The following is an 18,611-nucleotide window of genomic DNA, read 5'->3' on the forward strand; positions in this document are numbered from 1 at the left end:
TCAGTCAACACCCATGTGCCAGGCATTATGTTAAGGACTACAACGGGCCCTCAGAACACAGTCCGTATGGGAGCACTTCAGGTATATAGCTTGACCCAAGGCATTAAGATATGAGAGTAGAGGTCCACATGGAAGCACAGCTAAAAAAAATCTTAGTGCTAACATGGCAAATATGGAAATGTTTTGCATGACCTCACATATATGATGGATATCGTAATAAATGCCTTCTTAATGTGGGGTGGCAGGAGCTAGGGAGAGGGAATTTGGAACTCAAAATTTTTAAAAATTAATGTTAAAAATTAAATTTAAAAAAATCTTACAGCTAAAAGGGACCTCAGAGCCAATTTAATTCAACCCCTTCACTTTACAAGAGGTAGCTCGATGGACAAGGGTTAGACTTGGAATGGGGAAGACCTCAGTTCAAATCCTGCTTCCAACAAGCACTAGCTGTGTGACCCTAAGCCCTGGCCTCACTTTCCTCATCTATGCAAAAAAGAATATTAATAGCACCTACCTCACAGGGTTGTAGGGAGGATCAAATGAGAGAGTATGTAAAAAATCTTCTTAAAGCGATAAATAAATGCTACTTAGAGAAAACTGAGATGCAGGAAGGGGAAGCAACTTGGACAAAGTCACAGAGTAAAGTAGTGAAGGGGCCCAATCCTCCTTTTTAAAATGAGGGGGGTCTCTTTCAGCTCTGATATTCTCTGTTCTAAGAGTGTCAGAATATGTCCCATTCTTCACACTTTCTGTCTTCGAGGCCTTTCTGGTTCTGACATTAAGTGGTGCAAACCCCAAGGGCTCAGTCCCATTCAGTGCTTTGTTATAGATGGCAATCTGTCTGTGGCTGGGCCCACGTAAGGTTTAAGTGCATCAAGTCCCACTGATGTCAGCTCTCCTCCCTCCCCATCACAAGACAAGGCTAAGTCACATACAGTGTAGGTGTGATGAGTCTTGTGGAATTGCAGCAACTATTTAATAATGATTTTTCTACAAGTCACAAGAAAGAATGGAGGAGGAATTTTTAAAACAAGCATTTTGGCAGCAATCTGTACTTTTTTCCCCATTGTGCTCACTGCTGCACAATGAGCATTTTAAAAGCCACTTGGGAGGTGGCTGTCTTTTTGAAAACACATATAATGGTGGTTCAAAGCCTGGTGCTGATTTTCAGAACTGAGTTCTTTAAAGAGACACTCCCAAGAAGACCTGGGTGCTGCCTTGCAGGGAGAAACAGGTGGAATATTTGGAAAAGCAATACACCAGCAATCAGGAGACCTGGGTTAACAAGGTGGCCTCTGTAGAGAAAACTTCAAGTGACTGTGGTCGAGTCATATCCTATTTGGAACTGGGTTTCTTACTCCTTAAAAGGAAGCAGCTGGAACTGATGGTGTCTCAAGTCCCTTCTTACTCTGAAGTTCTTACAAAAGGTTCTTTGAAGGAATGGTTGACTGTGGTCTAATGGCTAGACCAAATCCTTTTATTAAAGGGATTTGTTTTGTGAAGTTTGGATTCAGTCAAAGGGCTGCATTGATGACCCAGGGAGCCACATGTGGCCTCAAGGCTGCAGGTTCCCCACCCCTGGAGCTCCTAGATCATTCAGTAATCTGGCTTGCCCTATAGCTGCCTAAGAGGCTACTAGTTGTTTTGAGGCAGCTGGGTGGTTCAGTGGATAGAGCACTGGGCCTGAAGTCTGGAAGACCTGAGTTCAAATCCAGACTCAGAGACGCTTACTAGCTATACGACCCTGGGCAAATCATGTAACCTCCATTTGCCTTAATCTACTGGAGAAGGAAATGGTAAACCTCTCCAGTATCTTGCCAAGAAAGCCCCATGGACAATATTGGTGTGCTATGGTCCACGGGGTTGTTATGAAGAGTTGGATAGAACTGAATGAATAACAGTAATGATTGTATTGTACAGAAGAAGTGCTGTCCAGGGGCTGAGGAGAACCAGGCCCTCTCTTTCCTTTGTCACTACCTTGCTCTCTGATCCTGTGCAAGTCTCTGGGCCTCAGTTTCTTCTTCTGTGAAATGAGGAGATTGGACAGATGAACTATAAGTTCCCCCCCTCCAGTTCAAAATCTATCTCAGTGGCCAGGACTAGGAAGAGATGGACAGAGCTCACTGTTTGGCTGTGGATGCCATCAGCTTGGAGAAGAGCCAGATGAGGGCACCGAGGTTGCTGAAGGGTTTTGATGTTATGCCATATATGAAGACTGGTTTAAATAACTGGGGCTGCAAAGCCACAGAAGGTTAACCCCTTGAGAACAGCTTTACTTTTGTCCTCTGTGTACATTGCCTCATCTCTCCCCACATAATGCCTCAAACACAGGACACGCATAAATGTACAGACAGCAATAAGGTCTGGAGTTGTGATTTTGTTGGCACAGGGAATTCCTGGGTGCAGAAACTATCAATATGGGAAGGTGTTACTGCCTCAATTATGGTGTTAGACAGCTGCCCTGGAAGTATGTAATGAGAGATAAAGATCTTCCTCCACCATTAATAGGTCTCAGGTGGAGCCCATTAAGGGAAGCTTGATTAGGGAAGGCTTGTTCTGTGGGAAGGTCCACACCTTTTGTTAATTAATGAGGTACTGGGTCATGAGGATCTTGATGCCCTCTGGCTCAAAAAAGTGCATACACATACACACATACACACACACACACACACACACACACACACACACACACACACACACACACACACACACACTCTCTCTGAGGTGAGGTTTTGCTTTGGGGGCTTACTCTTTGGAAGAAGGTTCCTGTGCCAGATGAGACTCTCGGTAGCCATTAAGGAGACCCCTTGGCTTTGAAAACCCAAGTGTTGGTGCTTCTCTCTGTGGTAACTAAGTATCCATGTAATGGTCAGACAGTTGGACCAGTCTGTTGATCTATGATGTATGTATCACTTATAGTCAGACAAAAGCCCTGCCTGTTGGTCTTTATTTCTCTGCTTGTATTTTCTCTGTTGGTATATGTGATTAAAGAAGACTGCTGACCCCTCAAAAGTTGCTTGCCTTTTAAAAAAAAAAATTAGCAAAAAAATAAACCTAAGAACCTGTGCTAGCAGGCCATCCTGGATATGTCAGGGCTCTTGCTGTTATAGAGTACTAAGTGATTTGTCCAGGATTACAGAGCCAGTATGGGTCAGAGGCAAGACCTGAACCCAAGTCTTCCTGGTCTTGAGTTCCGCTAAATGCCAGTCTGTGTCTGGGTTCAATATATGTCAATGTTGGTCATATTGCACTGAAGTGAAGCCTTTGGGGAAGGAGGAGGGCAGGGTATCTGTCTTCAGTTATTTGAAAAACTATTATATGAAATAAGGATGACACTTGTTCTCAGTTCTATAGGGCAGAAATAGGAGCAGTAGGTATAATTTGAACAAAGGGTTATCTCAAAGCCAAACAGTCTGCCTTGGGAGTGGGAGGATTCTCCCTCCCTGGAGCTCTTTAAGCAAAGGAGGATGAGCACTTCTCAGGCAGGTTGTCAGAAAGATTCTTGTTCGGTACGGGCTGGATGAGATGGCCTCAGGAATTCCAGCATCTTTGGGTGGGAAGCCTTTCACATCCCTCCAGCTGCTAGTGCCGTCTCCTCTGAGATGATCTTCCATCTACTCTGTATATATCGTATACATAAATACCTACTTTCTTACATGACTGCCCCTTTAGAATATGACTTCCATGAGGGCAGGGACTGTTTTTTTGCCTTTCATTGTATCCCTAATTCTTAGCATAGTGCCTGACATAAAGTAGGCTCATAGTAAATGCTTCCCGCCTGTCCACCTGCCTGTCCCTTCCAAGTGAGGTTCTAGGAGTCTCACAAAGACCCATGCTAATGGGAAAGGAGTTAGTATTTCTCTGGGCAATCTCATGAGTCCCTGACCACCAAGCCTATGTTGGCTAAATAAAAATTTTAAGTCAATGAAGCCATTTCTCCACAACTCTCTCCCTTTCTCTGTCTCCCTGATCCCTCTCTCCCCCTCTTTCCCTCCCTCTCACTACTCCCATCCCACTCTGCCCCTTCCCCTTACTCTTTCTCTCCCCATCCCTCCCCCATCTTCTTTTCCCCCCCTCCCTTTTACCCTTTCCCTTTCTCTCTCTTTTTCTCCCCCCACCTACATCCAGCAGTTAGCCAAATTCTTTTGGATATTTAATTTTTTTTTTATTTTTTTAAACTGAATTGAGCAAAATGGACTTGATTATGTAGACAATGTCAAAATCTCTATCTTGTAGAAGGTACAGCAAATAACTTTGTACTCTATGTGTGATGGTAATAATAATAATTATAATAGCAGAAGCAGCTCATCTTTTTGTAGCATGGGCCTGTTATTGGATGGAGTGCTGTGCTGAGGGGGCTCTGGGAAAGGTTAAGATTGACCAGGTAAAGTGAACAACTAGGACTGCTTTTAATTATTCTACACCATCTGGAGAAATCTGTCCCTAAAGTAGTCAAGCTACCAGACAATGAAGTATCGCTTCCATCTGTTATATTTTTAAGAATATTTTTTTCCTTTCCCTGTGTCCCCCTCCCCTACCTCTCCCACCCCCAAACTTAGCACATGTTACTGTAACATTGTTCTTTGGGAGACTCAGAGAAAGAAATGTAGGGCCAAAGTGGACAGGGGCTCAGAGGCCACTTGTACAAGCCCCAATCCCTGTATGGATGAGCAAAATAGGTAGTCAGGAAGGAGATAAAGTGATTTAAGAGTGAAGATCAAAGACTTATACTTTAATCTTGAAAATGAAGCTATACATTCATTTGACAAGTTAACTCAATAAGCATTTAGGGATCCACTTCTACACAAATAGATGGCCATTTTAGTGGCTAGCACCCTGGAATGTAAACTCCTCATTGTCAGAGATGACTCCAATGGGCTTAGGAATCAAAAACCCTGGGTTCAAACCTTACTTCTAGCTCTTACTAAGTTCTGTGACTGAGCAACTCATTTAATTCTCTGACTCTTAATTTTCCTCATAAATAGTAATGCTTGTACTACCTACCAGACAAGGTAGTGGTGAAGAAGGCACAAGGGAAATTAGAAAAGAAAATTTCAGCCTTTTACATCTTCTATGCCAAAGCGCAAATAGACGCTGAATAAATACAAGCTAATAATGGTGATAATAAAACTGCTTCATAAACTTTAATGATTATATTAAATTAAATATGTTGAATTACTCACTTGTATAGCCCTTTAGAGGTTTACAAAGCACTTTCATTACTGTTCTCAACATTACCCAACTTGATGAAGATGTGAAAGAAAGAATTCACATGTGTATGGCACTTTGACCAAGTGCAAATCTGGTATCTAGAATTGGTTCACCAGTTTGTTGTTGGTACAAGGTCACAGATGTCTTTACCTCTTGATTGAACAAGTAATAAAATGGAGTCTAGCACATGCCTTCCTGCCTGACCCACAGGAGTGCTAAGGAAATAGATGAGTATATTTTTAAAATACACTATCTGTTTGGATGGAAGCTTTTATTACGTGTGGATATATGTGTATGTATCTATATCTTCTCTATTTAGATTTCTCATATATATGTCATGTATGTATCCATCTATAAAAAATATAAAAATGAGAGATATGTACATGCATTTATATGTATATATAATATAAAATCTACATCTATTTATAAATATGGAGGCAACTATGTGTCTCAGTGGATACAGCATTGGTCCTGAAGTCAGGAAGACTTGAGTGCTTGTCTTACAAGCAGAAGGTTAATAAGCAACTTAGAAAAGACCATTTACTTAGGAATTAAGAGAAGAAGAATGTTTATCTGGTTTCTACCAAGGAAGTCAAAATTCCTGGTGGGTGGAAGGGGGTGTGTGAGTCCTCCAGATCCTGAAGATTTTAAGGCAGGAGGAAATGAAGGGCCTCATACTGTCAAAAGACACTCTGGAAATGATAAGCTGGAGGTCATAAGTAACTGGACTTGTCAGAGATGTAGTATTACAACAGGAGGAAACAAGGCTTTAGGAGGCCAGAGTTCTCAGCAAAATGGCATTGGTGACAGGTGCAGATACTGGTTGTCAGCTTGCTTAGAGTCACTGTAATGTACATGTTGATGAAGAAAATGTAAAGGGACTGATTGAATCCCCTGGAAAGGACACTGCAAATAAAATGGGAGGACAGAAGAGATATCCACCCATTTTCCTGTTTTAGAAAATTCATAAATGAGATGAAAGGGAAATTTCATTTTTCTCTCTAATTACAGCATCACTTTAGGATTTTGATCTAACTAGTTCATATTTTTCTTTACTTTTCTTTTTTTAGGGGGGTTAATGTCTTTTGTTTGTGCTCCCTGAACAGATGACTCTTTTGATTGCATTATGGTTTGGAAGGTCATGTTTACTATTCCTTCCTTTTTACATTTATTTGCAATATTTCTGTGCTTAATTTTTGTAAAAAAAATTTCATATGGTGCTAAGAAATATGCAGCATATAGTTTAAAAGACTGAGTTCGCTGAGAAAAATCGAGGCCCATTTCCCAACCTTTCCGTATGAGCTGCGTTCCCTTACCAAAAAAATGATAGGAAGACATATAGAAAGTAGGGAAAGACCAAGGATTTGAATATATAAGATTGACCATAGGGCAATGAAACCGATGTCCTTCTGCAAGCCACAGAGGAAATCAATCTCATTATTTCACACTCAAAAGAGGAACAAGATGTTCCCTTGGCGATGGTTTCCTTTCACTGAGTTCCTCTAGAGATTAGGGGGCTGGGCATTGGTTAGGAGAAGTTTTGTTATCAGAAGAAAACAGCAAAATTTTGATCCTAAAATCTCTTGCGTCTATGTCCTTCTTTGACCACTGGGGGTCTCTGGGGGTACTGTGACTTTCTTCCAAGCCTCTGCTTGCTCTGTTCCCTAAAGTTCCTTTGCTATTCCCATCCTTCCTCTACTGCCCATTCCATGGGTGTAATTCTTCTTAATTACCCTTCAAGAACCAGGCAAAATGCTTTTTCCTCCAAAGACTCTTCCCTGAACATCCTCCTGAACTCCACATATTTCTGTCCAAGGACCATCAACCAATCTGCTACAGGATTTTCTGCTGGCACTGAAAAATTGTCCCAAATCACCCCTATCTTTTCCCCTGAACCTGCTTCTGGCTCCATGATTCACCCAGTCTCTGATGCCCATAACTTTGAAACTGTCTTGGGCACTTCCCTACCACCTGTCCGATCATTTAGCCAGTCCCTGCTTCCACCTCCACAACGTTCTTCCTCGCCTTCCCCTCCTCTCTCTTCCTGCTGTCACCATCCCAGTACAGGTGCTCATTATGCCACCTCTCTGGAGGACTGGGAGAGCCTCCTAACAGGTCTTCCTGCCTCCACTCTCCTCCTCCAGTCCATCCTTGGCATAGCTGCCAGAAGAGTCTCTAATACAAAAGAGTGGTTATATCACTACTATGTTCAAACCCTTTTTTATGGCTCCCTATTGGATGCTGGACTTTGGGTCAGAAAGACCCGAGTTCAAACCCTGCCTCAGACACTTATTAGCTGTGTGATCCTGGGCAAGACACTTAGCCTCTGTCAGTCTCAGTTTCCTCATTTGTACAATGGGGAAAACAACAGCACCTTTTACACAGGGTTATTGTCTCAAATGGGAGAATATATATATATATATATATATATATATACATATATATATATAAACGATATGTATATATCTCGTTTTACAAAGCTTAAGATATTGCAGAAATGTTAGCAATTATTATCATTACCAAATAAAATTCCAACTCCTTTGCCTGACATATAAAGGCTCCTTAGAGTCAATCAGAAAGCTGAGGTCCAGAGAGGAGAAAGAACCTACTTGGTTTCAGTTTAATGTTCAATTAATAAACATTATTAAGTGGTCACTATGTGTCAGAGGCAAGGGGGGAGGAAAGAGAGGGAGGAAGGCAGAGGGAAAGAAGGAAAGGAAGGAAGGAAGGGAAAGGGAAGGAAGGAAGCAAGGAAAGAAGAGGAGAAGGAAAGAGGGAGGGGAAAAAGTGAAAAGAAATAATTCCTACTGTGAAGAAGAAGTTTGTATTCCATCTAAAGTGAGTTCCATGAAGGCGGGAGTTATAATGTCAGCCCTCAGCCCTCACTTTAAGATTTAGAAAGCACTCTCCCCACAACTATCTTGCAAGGACTGAAGTATCATTAAATTATTTAAGAGAGGAGGAAACTGACAGTCAGAAAGTTTGTTACAGCTGGCTGGTATGGAAGCTGAGATTTTAAGTATCTTGTATCAAGCCCAATACTTTTTGCCCTCTGTCCCTCTCTCCTCCATTTCTCTGTCTCTCTCCAGCTCTCTCTCCCCCTCTACCCCTTCTCCCTCCTTGCCTTCTAAACATAAATAAATATAATTATACCCACCACCATGAATTTCAAGTCAGCTGTGTTTTACATCATCCACCATCAGTCTGCCTTGGTTATCTGACAGAGAAGGGTGGGGAAAGGAAAAGAGCATTGAATTTAAAATAAAAAATCCGAGTTCCAATTCTAGTCTCGATACTGAATTACCTGTGTAAACCTGTATAACAAGTCACTTAACCCCTCTGAGGTTGGTTTTGTTATTTATAAAATGAAAGGACTGGTCTGCATGAGCTCCAAGGTCTCTTACCTTATTCTAATTTCTTTGACTCTCCACCAAACGACCATTCTCATCCAGCTGAGCTAACTTGCTTACCCTGTTCAAAACTGTGTTTCTCCAAGGCTCATTTCTAATCTATCAGTAATGCCTTCCTATCCCTGAAGAACTCTTTCCCTTCCCTGAAACTGAAATAAAAAATTCATTGAGAATTGCAGGTCTAATAATGGGCCTTGGAAGGGATCCAGTGTACCCTCTTGTTCACAGTAGAAATCCTTAGTAAGGTCTCTGCCATGAGACCTTCTCTAAGGAAGGAGAAAGGTGTAAGATATTGGCCAGGATCCTCTGGATTTGATCAAAATACACAGCTAAATATGAAGAATGGGAGAATTTGCTTGTGTTAACTGTAACAATGAGGACTGGCTATAGGACTAAGTAAGATTTTAGGTATCTGTGTGAGGGAAAGAACTTTTGAAAAAGGGCACAACTGAACTCAATTGGCCCAAGCTTGCTTCAATCACTCTGATCTCACTCGACAAGAGGTCACTATGACCAGAGGCTTAGCATCAAAGGATATGGCTTCATTCTACCAAAATAAAAAAGGTTCTTTTCCACATCACAATCCTGAGACAATAGCTCATGAAAACCAGATGATTAAAAAAAAAAAAAGATGCAACAGAAAGAAGAGTGGCCAAAGTTCCATCTGATAATCCCCTTCCATGGAAATTAAAATTTGAATTCATCCCAAAGGCAAAGAGACCATCTTTGGTCAGACTCTCACGCTGCTACTACCTTAGCATTTCTTCTTATAGCTAGTGGGCCCAAACAAGAGGGAATTAATATGATCCTACTTTTGCCTGATGTTTACAAAGCTCTTTTCATTAATCAATAAGTATGTATGAAGTGCCTATTATATTCCAGGTGCGAGGGATACAAGTACAAAGATTAAAACAATTCCTTCCAGTAAGAAGCTTACACTCTAATCTAATGAGGCAGACAACAATTATATACAAAAATGTAGGTAAAGTGAACATAAAACAAGTAAATACCAACATAAATACCAACATGCGGTTCAGCATGAGGGAGCTCAGGAGGGAGGGCACTAGAAGTTGGTGGGGAGGGTCAGGAAAGGCTTTATGAAGAAGACAAGGAGTGAACTGCATCAAAAAGGAAAAAAAGGAGCCATGAGACTGAGGGAAAGGGAGAAGGCATTCCAGGCATGCAGCTGTTGGTGCTGCTTGTCCTTCCTTCTCAAAGAGGATCATGACATCAAGGAGGTGATACCATGACATGAAAGTGAACTGGATTTAAGGGAGGGACAGCTGTGCAAAGTTACCAGCCTCACTTTATCCTCTGGAGCCATCTGGGTCCAGTGGCAAACATCTAGATCAGGATTTCTGGAGATGACCTCCAGGAATGGAAGACAAGTTAGGACATAGATAGCAGATGAAGTCATATTCCTGAGTTCAAATCCAGCCTCAGACACTTTGCTAGCTGTGTGACTGTGGAAAAGTCACTTAACCCTGTTTGCCTCAGTTTTTTCATCTGTAAAATGAGCTGGAGAAGGAAATGGTAAACCACTCCAGTATCTCTGCCAAGAAAACCCCAAATAGGGTCATGACAAGTCTGAAGTGACTTAAAAAATAACGTATGATGTTGAGTTAAGAATAGAGAGAAGACCAGTTGAGCTGACACGCAGAGTGTGGGAAGTGTAATTATTGCTAACAAGATAGGCGAGTTAGGTTGGTGTCAGATAGTGTAAAGCTTTAAAAACCAAATAAAGGACTTTATATTTTATTCTAGAGGCAAATCCCTCTTCGAGAATGATGGACAAACACGAGGCAAATAGAAAGCCACTAGAATCCATTAAGTAGGGGAGTCCCATGGTCAATTCTGCATTTCAGGAAAATCACTTTGGCACCAGTGTATAGGGTAACCTGGAGTGGTGAGGCTGTTGGAAGAATCCAGGCAATAGGTAAAGAATGAGGAATTTAAGCTGTGTGAGTGGAAAGCATTTGGATGTGAGCACTGTTTTCACATTATCTCATTCTAGCTTCACAATAACATAGAGAAATCATAGGATTTAGACATTCGGGATTTAACTGTGTGGCCAAGGGCAAGCCCCTTAACTTCTAAGCCTTCAGCTTAACAAAATAAAACAAGGAGATCTGTCATACCTACTTCCCAAAACTGTGAGGCTCAGATGAAATAATGTCTGAGGCATTTTTCAAGCCTCAAAGTTACATAGAACTGTCCCTTATTACTGTCATCCCTATTTAATCCACCCTTCAGTAAAAGGGGAAATGTTTTGCCCAAGGTTGCTGAGCTGCCAGGGTTAGGTGGAATTCAGACCTGGGTTCTCAGACTCCAAATTCAGCATGCTTTCAATTTTTACAGATCATACCGTGCCTTAGCTACCTTAAGGCCATATAATGCTCCCTTCTCAACTTCTACCAATATCCAGGGAGTCCCAAAAGTCTCAGTGCAATTCTAAGCTTTAATACAGTATATATAATTATATAGTATATTATACATATCTACTATATACATAATATATAACATGGTATATATTAAAATACAGTATATATAATAATATAGTATAGTTAAATCGCTGAAGGGAAGACAGACTAGAGTGGAAAAGAGATTTTAGGTAGGAAAACCAACCAGAAAGTGAGATGAGGAGGATCTATCTACACCAGGGTGGCTGGTGGCTGTGTGAGTAGAGAGAAGAGAAGCCACAGGACACGTACTGAATGTAGAAATGACAAGACTGGATGGCAGACTGGAAACGTGAGGAGAGCACAAGTAGGGGAGGACAATGAGTTGCTTGCCTTGACAACAAGGAGGATGGCAAGCTATTAAAACTATACTAAGACTTTTGGGACACCTTATATGTATCACAATTATTTTTCAAGAGGAGAGTAGGCCCTACGTGTAGGGAAGCATGATCTGATAGGTCTATACCCCTAAAAATCACCTTCTTTCACACCAAGCCAGTCTACCATAGTCCCTGAACTTAACCCCTCCAAGTGTTACTCCTCAGGATTAAAAAGTAGGTTTTCTAGGCAGTCAAAGTTCACATTATGGAAGGTAAATTATCTCGGTGGCTTTGAAAGAACACTCATTGAATATGGGGGCCGGAGACCTGGGTCCAAATGTTGACTCTGCTATTTGCACCTGTGTGACCTAAGGCATATCACTATCCCTCTCTGAGCCTCAGTTTCCTCATATGTAAGATCAAGATGGTGCATACAATGACTTCTAAAGTCCTCCCAGCTGTAAAGTCCATTTCTATACCCAGTAACACTGGTATGGGCTAATGTATCCAATTAGGTAGTCATCATCCTACAATGCAGAGAAGAGTTCATAAAAGACAAGTGCATTTGTATAAGGGAAAGTTAGAAGAGAAGATTTCAGAGTAAGGGAACAAGCTTTAGGCAAAAAAGAAATTAGCTTAATAGTAGTTTTCTATCTCTTCTTACCATTTTTCTCTACTCTCTCCTGGCTAGTGGGACGCCGAGCAGCTGGAGCAGCCGGAGTGGCTGGAGCAGCTGGAGTGACTGGAGCAGTTGGGGGTGATGAGGATGCGACATCTCCTGACAGAGGCCCACGCCTCTGATCTTTAACATCTTCTCTGGGCTCTGAAGCAGCAGCTGCATTGAGCTGGGACCGCCCATGTTGTGGTTGGAGGTGAGATGGACTTGGTGGGGACGGATCTGGCTCCATGCTACCTGAAACAGACAAACAAGTGGCTAAGCAGGACAAAACCACAGTCCCCCAATTTGCTTACTCTATATGGAGATTTCCCCCTTTCTTAAAAAAAAAAAATCCATACACATATATCCATGACAATCAAAGTAACTCATTTATAAAACAGAAAAAAGCTGAATTTGAGATCATAGAATCTCAGATTAAGCCAATGAGCCAACAAGGCTTTATTAAGCATTTACTACGTGCCAGGCATTGTACTACATGTTGGGGACACAGAGAAAGGCAAAACCATTCTCAACCACAAGGATCTCACATTCTAATAAAAACAAACAAACAACTTTATACAGACAAGATATACATCGTATAAATGGGTGGTCATCTTGGAGGGAAGATACCAGCAGCGGGAAAGAGACTAGGAAAAGCTTCTTGCAGAAGGTGGGATTTGAACTAAATCTTGAAGAAAGCCAGGGAGTGTAAGTGAGGAGGGAGAACATTCCAGGGAAGGTAGCCAGACTGTGAAAAGCCATGGGTTCTCCAGATGAGAGTGCCAAATGCATGAAGGCCACTGTTGCTAGATTATCAAATACATAACGAGGGGTAAAGAGTAAAAAGACTGGAAAGGTAGGAAGGGTCAGGTTGTGAAGCCAAAGAGGGGATTTTATATTTAATTAGGGAGTCACTGGAGTTTATTGGGGGGAGATGACATGTTCATACCTATGCTTTAGGAAGACCACTTTGATCACTCAGGATCATAGATCTCAACAGAGCTGGAAGGCATCTCCAACATCTTCCAGTTCAGCCACCTCATTTTATAATGGAGGAAACTGAGGCTCAGGAAGTTGAATGACTTGTCTTTGGTCACATAGGTAAGTATTGGAGGGGGGGGTCCTCCATTCATCCTGATCTATGTCTTGCCACTGGACCAAGATGGCTCCAGAGGAGAAAGTGAGGCTGGTGACTTTGCACAGCCCTCCCTCACTTAAATCCAATTCACTTGAGTGCCATGGCATCACCTCCTTCATGTCATGATCCTCTTTGAGGAATGAAGGACAAAGAACAAGAATTATCAGAGCTAAGAATCAAAGTGAGATCCTCTCAGTTTAAATTCAGTGCGCTTTATATCATATCCTATTACAAGGTCACAGAGAAGGCAAGAGTTAGAGATAGGACTGGACCCCAGTTCCTCTGGTTCTAAGTCTATGGCACATTCTTCCACTCTACCATATTGCCCCAGTGGAGTTAACCCATTGTCTCCTATGAGGAGTTTCCATCACAATATATAACCCTGAAAATTGTCCTTAATTCCCTATTTCCATAAGAGTCTTTGTGATTTCCAATAGGAATAACCTCTCATTCAAATTTTGTGAGATCACCACGCAAATAAGTTCACTTAATCTAAGAAAATACTACTACTCCTACCAACAACAACAATAAAAATGGAAAATTACTCCTCTGGACATAGTAATATTTTTTTAAAGGGACCATTTGGAACATAGGCCCTGGAGGCCAAACCTGGACACTGAGGGAAGAAGATATTCACGACCTTTAAATGGATTCAAGTCCTGGAAGAATGTCAGCCTCACGCAGACACAGCTTCTGCAGAAATCAATGTGAAACTATATTTACTAACCAGAGAATTTCAGAAAACACGCACCCAGCTGTTTAGAAGATAAAAATAAGCATGACAGTGGTATATTGTCACTGCCCACCCAGGCAAAGACAACTGGTTATGTTCAAGGGAAATTGACCATGGATGGTATGATTCCACATGAAATCAGAAGACTTGGGTTCCAGTTCCCTACTTTTAATTTGTGAACTTGCATAATTTACTTCTTCCCTCTTTTATAAATTGGAAAGTTTAGCATAGTGTTGTGGGTACAAGACCAGCCTCTGAGGCAGGAAGACCTGGGTTCAAGTCTGTGACTCTAAGGCAAATCTCACAAGAGTGGCTGGGAAGCCAACTCCAAGACCACCGTGGTGTGTAAATTCCTTGGGAATGAGCCAAGTCCTCTGTTTCTGAATCCAATACTCTTTCCACTGAAACACATTGTCACTTGGGGAATGCAGGTCAGTTATGTCAGAATGGAGGGAGGAGACACTGTTTCAAGTATAAGGAACAGTTCAGAGCCTAATCTAGCTGGAATGTGAACTATTAGTACAAATTTAAACTGTACATAGCATTCAGAAGAAACAGCTCAAAAAGTATTTTTCTAAAAAGGTAGGAATGATCATCAGAATGGTAATTTCACAAATAAAGAAGAAAATGGAGGTTTTTAAATACCCCTGGGAAGCCAGCATTCCTTGAATACATATGCTCCACATACATGCTCCAGTTTATTAATCCTTGTATCTCCCTTGATACATAACACTGTGCACTGTACATAGGAGGTTTCCTATACATTTTATTTCATAAATTTAAAAACATAATTCTGAAAAGGGGTTCATAGGCTTCACCAGACTTCCCTAAAGAGAGGTCCATAACAACAAAAGGTTAAAAATCCCTGGACTAGATGACCACTCTAGTCCCTTTCAGTTTTAAAATACCAATCCTTAACCACTTACCAATGTAACCTTCCCAGTGCCATGCTCTACGCAGCTAATTGGTACATAGAGCACTGGGCCTGGAGTCAGAAAGACTCACCTTCCTAAGTTCAAATCCAGTCTCAGACACATACTATCTGTGTGACCCTGAGCAAGTCTCTTAACCCTGTTTGCCTCAGTTTCCTCATCTGTAAAATGAGCTGGAGAAGGAAATGGCAAACCACTCTGGTATCTTTGCAAGAAAACCAACCCCAAATGGGGTCACAAAGAGTTGGAAATGACTAAACAGCAACAGTACCACATTATTGTTCTGTATGTTCTGTTCTCCTGGCCACCCTACTCCCTAATGCAGGCTGATTATATCAGCCCCTTCACTCAAGGAAGATAACAGGAATCACACACACAGTAAGAACTGGAGAGTGACTAATGAACATCCATGACTGTAATCTTTGACGCCAAAGGAATCCTAACAACTCCTGCATTTATTCTTAAACAACCTATCCATATCCAGAGATGGCTGGGGTTTGCTCATCCTTTGTATTCCTCAGTATAAACTCCCAGAGTCCTAACATCTGTGGGGAAATCCGAGAATCACTTGTGCCCACGTGTGCTTCAAAGGTCAAAAGTGGGACCCAGCATCATCACAAGACAGAAGTGAACGTAAGTTTGTGGTTAGTGAGTATGTTCACATATATACACACAGGATTTTAAAAACAAAAAATGGCTGTGTCCCCAAATCTCCAAACCTGACTAATATACTGCCCTCCTCAAAAACCATGCATGGTCTTTTAATGATTAATGCCTAAATTGTGAACTCCTTAGTCCTGCCTGTAATCTGGCTCCAATCTATTTTTCCAACCTTATTTCTTGTTCATTTCCTTTAACACACTCTTATCTAAATTGGCAAGTCTACACCATTCTGGTGTGGTTAAGAATTTTGATTTGATTTGGTCCAATGCCCTTATTTTATAGATGAGGAAACTGAGTCCTGGAGAGGGGATGCAACTTATTTAAGGTAAGAAAGATGAGTCAGAGATGGGAGAGAACAGCGATGGTACAAACAAAGTATCATCATCACCGTCATCATTTATACAGCACTTACTCTGTGTTGGGCATTATGCTAAGAACTTTGCAATACTAACTTTGATTCTCACAGCAACCCTGGGAGGTAAGTGCTATTATTATCTTAATTTTACAGATGAGGAAAATGAGGCAAACAGAGGTTAAGTGACTTGCCCAAAACAACAAACTGAGAAGAAAAGTGTATCTGTGTTAACCCTGAATTAGAATACATTACCAGGGTCTTCCCATTCTGTACCTTATTTATGTTTTCATTCCACATCAAACTTAGTGCATTGACTTAAATATTGTGGCCTAGACTTAAGATTTTGATTTTTAAAAAGTAAATTGTTGAGTCATTGTGACATAGAGGAAAGGGCAAAGGACCTGGAGTGTGAGTAGAGAAAAATATCATGTGTACACTTCAGTGTATTACAAGGTATGGCATGATGGAACAAAGAAGAGATACAGCCTATTTCCTTTAGGAAAATATGGAAAAAATGTGAAGACCTTCAATAGAGGGGACTAGGAAAGTAAAAGTCGTAGCACCCATGTTAAATCTTGAAAGAAATAAGAAAAGTGAACGAACTAGAGTTAGAGGATCCAGGTTCAAATCCTGCCTCTGCCATTGACCATCTGTATGACCCTTGGTAAGTCACTTTCCCTGGGTCAAAGTTTCCTCCTCTGTAAAAAGAAAGGGTTGGATTACATGATTTCTAACATTCCTTCCAATTTTTCCAATTTCCTTGTGTATAGCTCCTCTTAAATGGGGAAGATGAACAACAACTACAGCAAATGAGGGAAGCTAACTACAGGTTCTAGGGTGTGGACAATTAATGCATTCCTGAACATAATCCAGCAAGAGAGGTATCTGAGCACTTGGGGCACCTGTGATTTGGTGGGTGCTGTGCAGTTTTCATCCTGCTCTCCCCCTCCCTGTATTAATAAATGGACCCCAGATGCCACAGAAATCCTGGTGGAAGACTTCCTTAACCTGAGGTCCAGCTAGCGATAAGTCTAGAAGATGGTGGTAACCCTGGAAGGCAGAAATACTGTCTAAAACCAGGCCAGTACTAGTCAGCGAGACAAAGGAGTGAAAATCTTTCCTAGAAAACCAACAGGCATACTTTCATCTCATCTGAACATCAAAAATAACATTCCCCAAGATACTATGGAAATTGATACATTCTCAAAGATTATGTCTAGGATTTTATGTCTCTCCTTTCCCAGGGAGATAATAATCTTGTAATGTAATATAATATAACATAACATAAGATAATATAACATGACATGACATGATACAATATGACATACTATACTATAATATAATACATATAATATATACCCAAGATATAATATCATATCTTGGTATATAATAACTGATGTTAAGCTGTTATCAGTTTCTCTACGTTACAACACAGGGAGCGCTCACTGACCAATGCACAGCATAGTGGTCATGGGACAAAAGTTTGCATTTTGGAGAACCCCCATGGCAGCCTACTTTGTACATTCAGAGGGTCCTTCCAATGAACAGGATACTGGGCTTGTGCTCTGATCTCTGACTTGCTTCTCTATAAGAAAAGGTTGCAATGTCCTTGGTAGATCTGGGTTGCTTATTTTTGCCCTCAAGTATTAAGAGCTTAGGCAGGGGGCAGGGCAGGACAGTTAAACCTAATGGAATTCACTCATAGGGAATCAAAAATGAGACCCTTGGAATTCAACAACAGGAAAGAGCTTTCCAAGATCATCTAATCCTATCCCCTCCTTTTTTCTGAGAGGGAAGCTATCTACCCCAGTTTGGTAAAAGTAAATGAAATAAGGGAGAGAGGTGTAGGAGAAAGGGAAAAACAAAATGAAACAAAAGAAAATACTAATTTGCAGTCAGAGGACCTGATTCTAAAACCTGACTTTGCTATTTAGTAACTCTGTGGCCTTAGCAAGGTACTTAACCTCTTAGGGTCTCGGTATTTTCCTCCGTAGAGTCTATGATTCTATGAACCACAGTTATAGACCAAAAGAGAGCATGTATTGATAAATAAGGATTTTCTGATCATAGAAACATACGTTTAGAGCTAGAAGGTATCATAGGGATCACCTAGGAAACCGAGGCCCAGAGAAATGAAATGATTGGTCCAAGGTAACAAATGAAGCCAGTGGCAGAGGTGGGATAAGAAAAGCAGGTGCTTTGAGTCCAAAAGCAGGGTTTTCTACTGCATAATGATGCCCTCTCACTCTCCTTCCCCCACCAAAGTAGAAGCTTTATCATGGAAAAAGTCAACTCAATGAAACCCTAAACCACCACTGACAAAGCAGGAACAGAATCCAGTAATACTTGAGAATGTTTTCTGTTCTGAGGCCCAATAATTCGTTTAGGCAAGAAAACAACAGAAAACAGTTTAGCATCTGCTCAAAAAAACCACCCAGAAAAACCTGAAAAGGAGACAGAGACAGAGTAGGGAGAAAGCCCGGGTAACACTACATTCATTAGATTGAGTTTAAAATGTTGGAGGATTTTAATCTCTTAAAAGAAAGGTGACTGGAGAGAAAATACAATATAATCTCCTCAACTACTGTTTATAGGATTCAGAGCTAGTTAAGTTCTAGACCACTGGATATAACTTCCTCATTTTACAGTTAGGGAAACAGAGGGTTTCTCTATTATTCTCCATTCTGGAAAATTCAGCATCAGTTCAATTCAATAAACATTTTTTAAAGCAC

General features: G+C 41.1%; 1 protein-coding gene across 2 annotated transcripts in view; it reads right to left on the bottom strand.

Annotated features, from left to right (window-relative positions):
- Positions 1-18,611, bottom strand: part of WFS1 (wolframin ER transmembrane glycoprotein) — a 55,476-nt gene that overhangs the window by 35,418 nt on the left and 1,447 nt on the right. The window contains exon 2 of one of the 2 annotated variants that reach the window (XM_072620187.1): positions 12,065-12,309. In XM_072620187.1, the coding sequence (XP_072476288.1) occupies positions 12,065-12,308 (244 nt within the window). In that variant the 5' untranslated portion in view covers position 12,309. Of the gene's footprint in view, positions 1-12,064; positions 12,314-18,611 lie in introns of both variants that reach the window. The other variant, XM_072620186.1, reaches the window with a different exon arrangement.

This window comes from Notamacropus eugenii, chromosome 6 (assembly GCF_028372415.1).
Source record: "Notamacropus eugenii isolate mMacEug1 chromosome 6, mMacEug1.pri_v2, whole genome shotgun sequence".
In the NCBI taxonomy this organism is placed as follows: Eukaryota; Metazoa; Chordata; class Mammalia; order Diprotodontia; family Macropodidae; genus Notamacropus; species Notamacropus eugenii.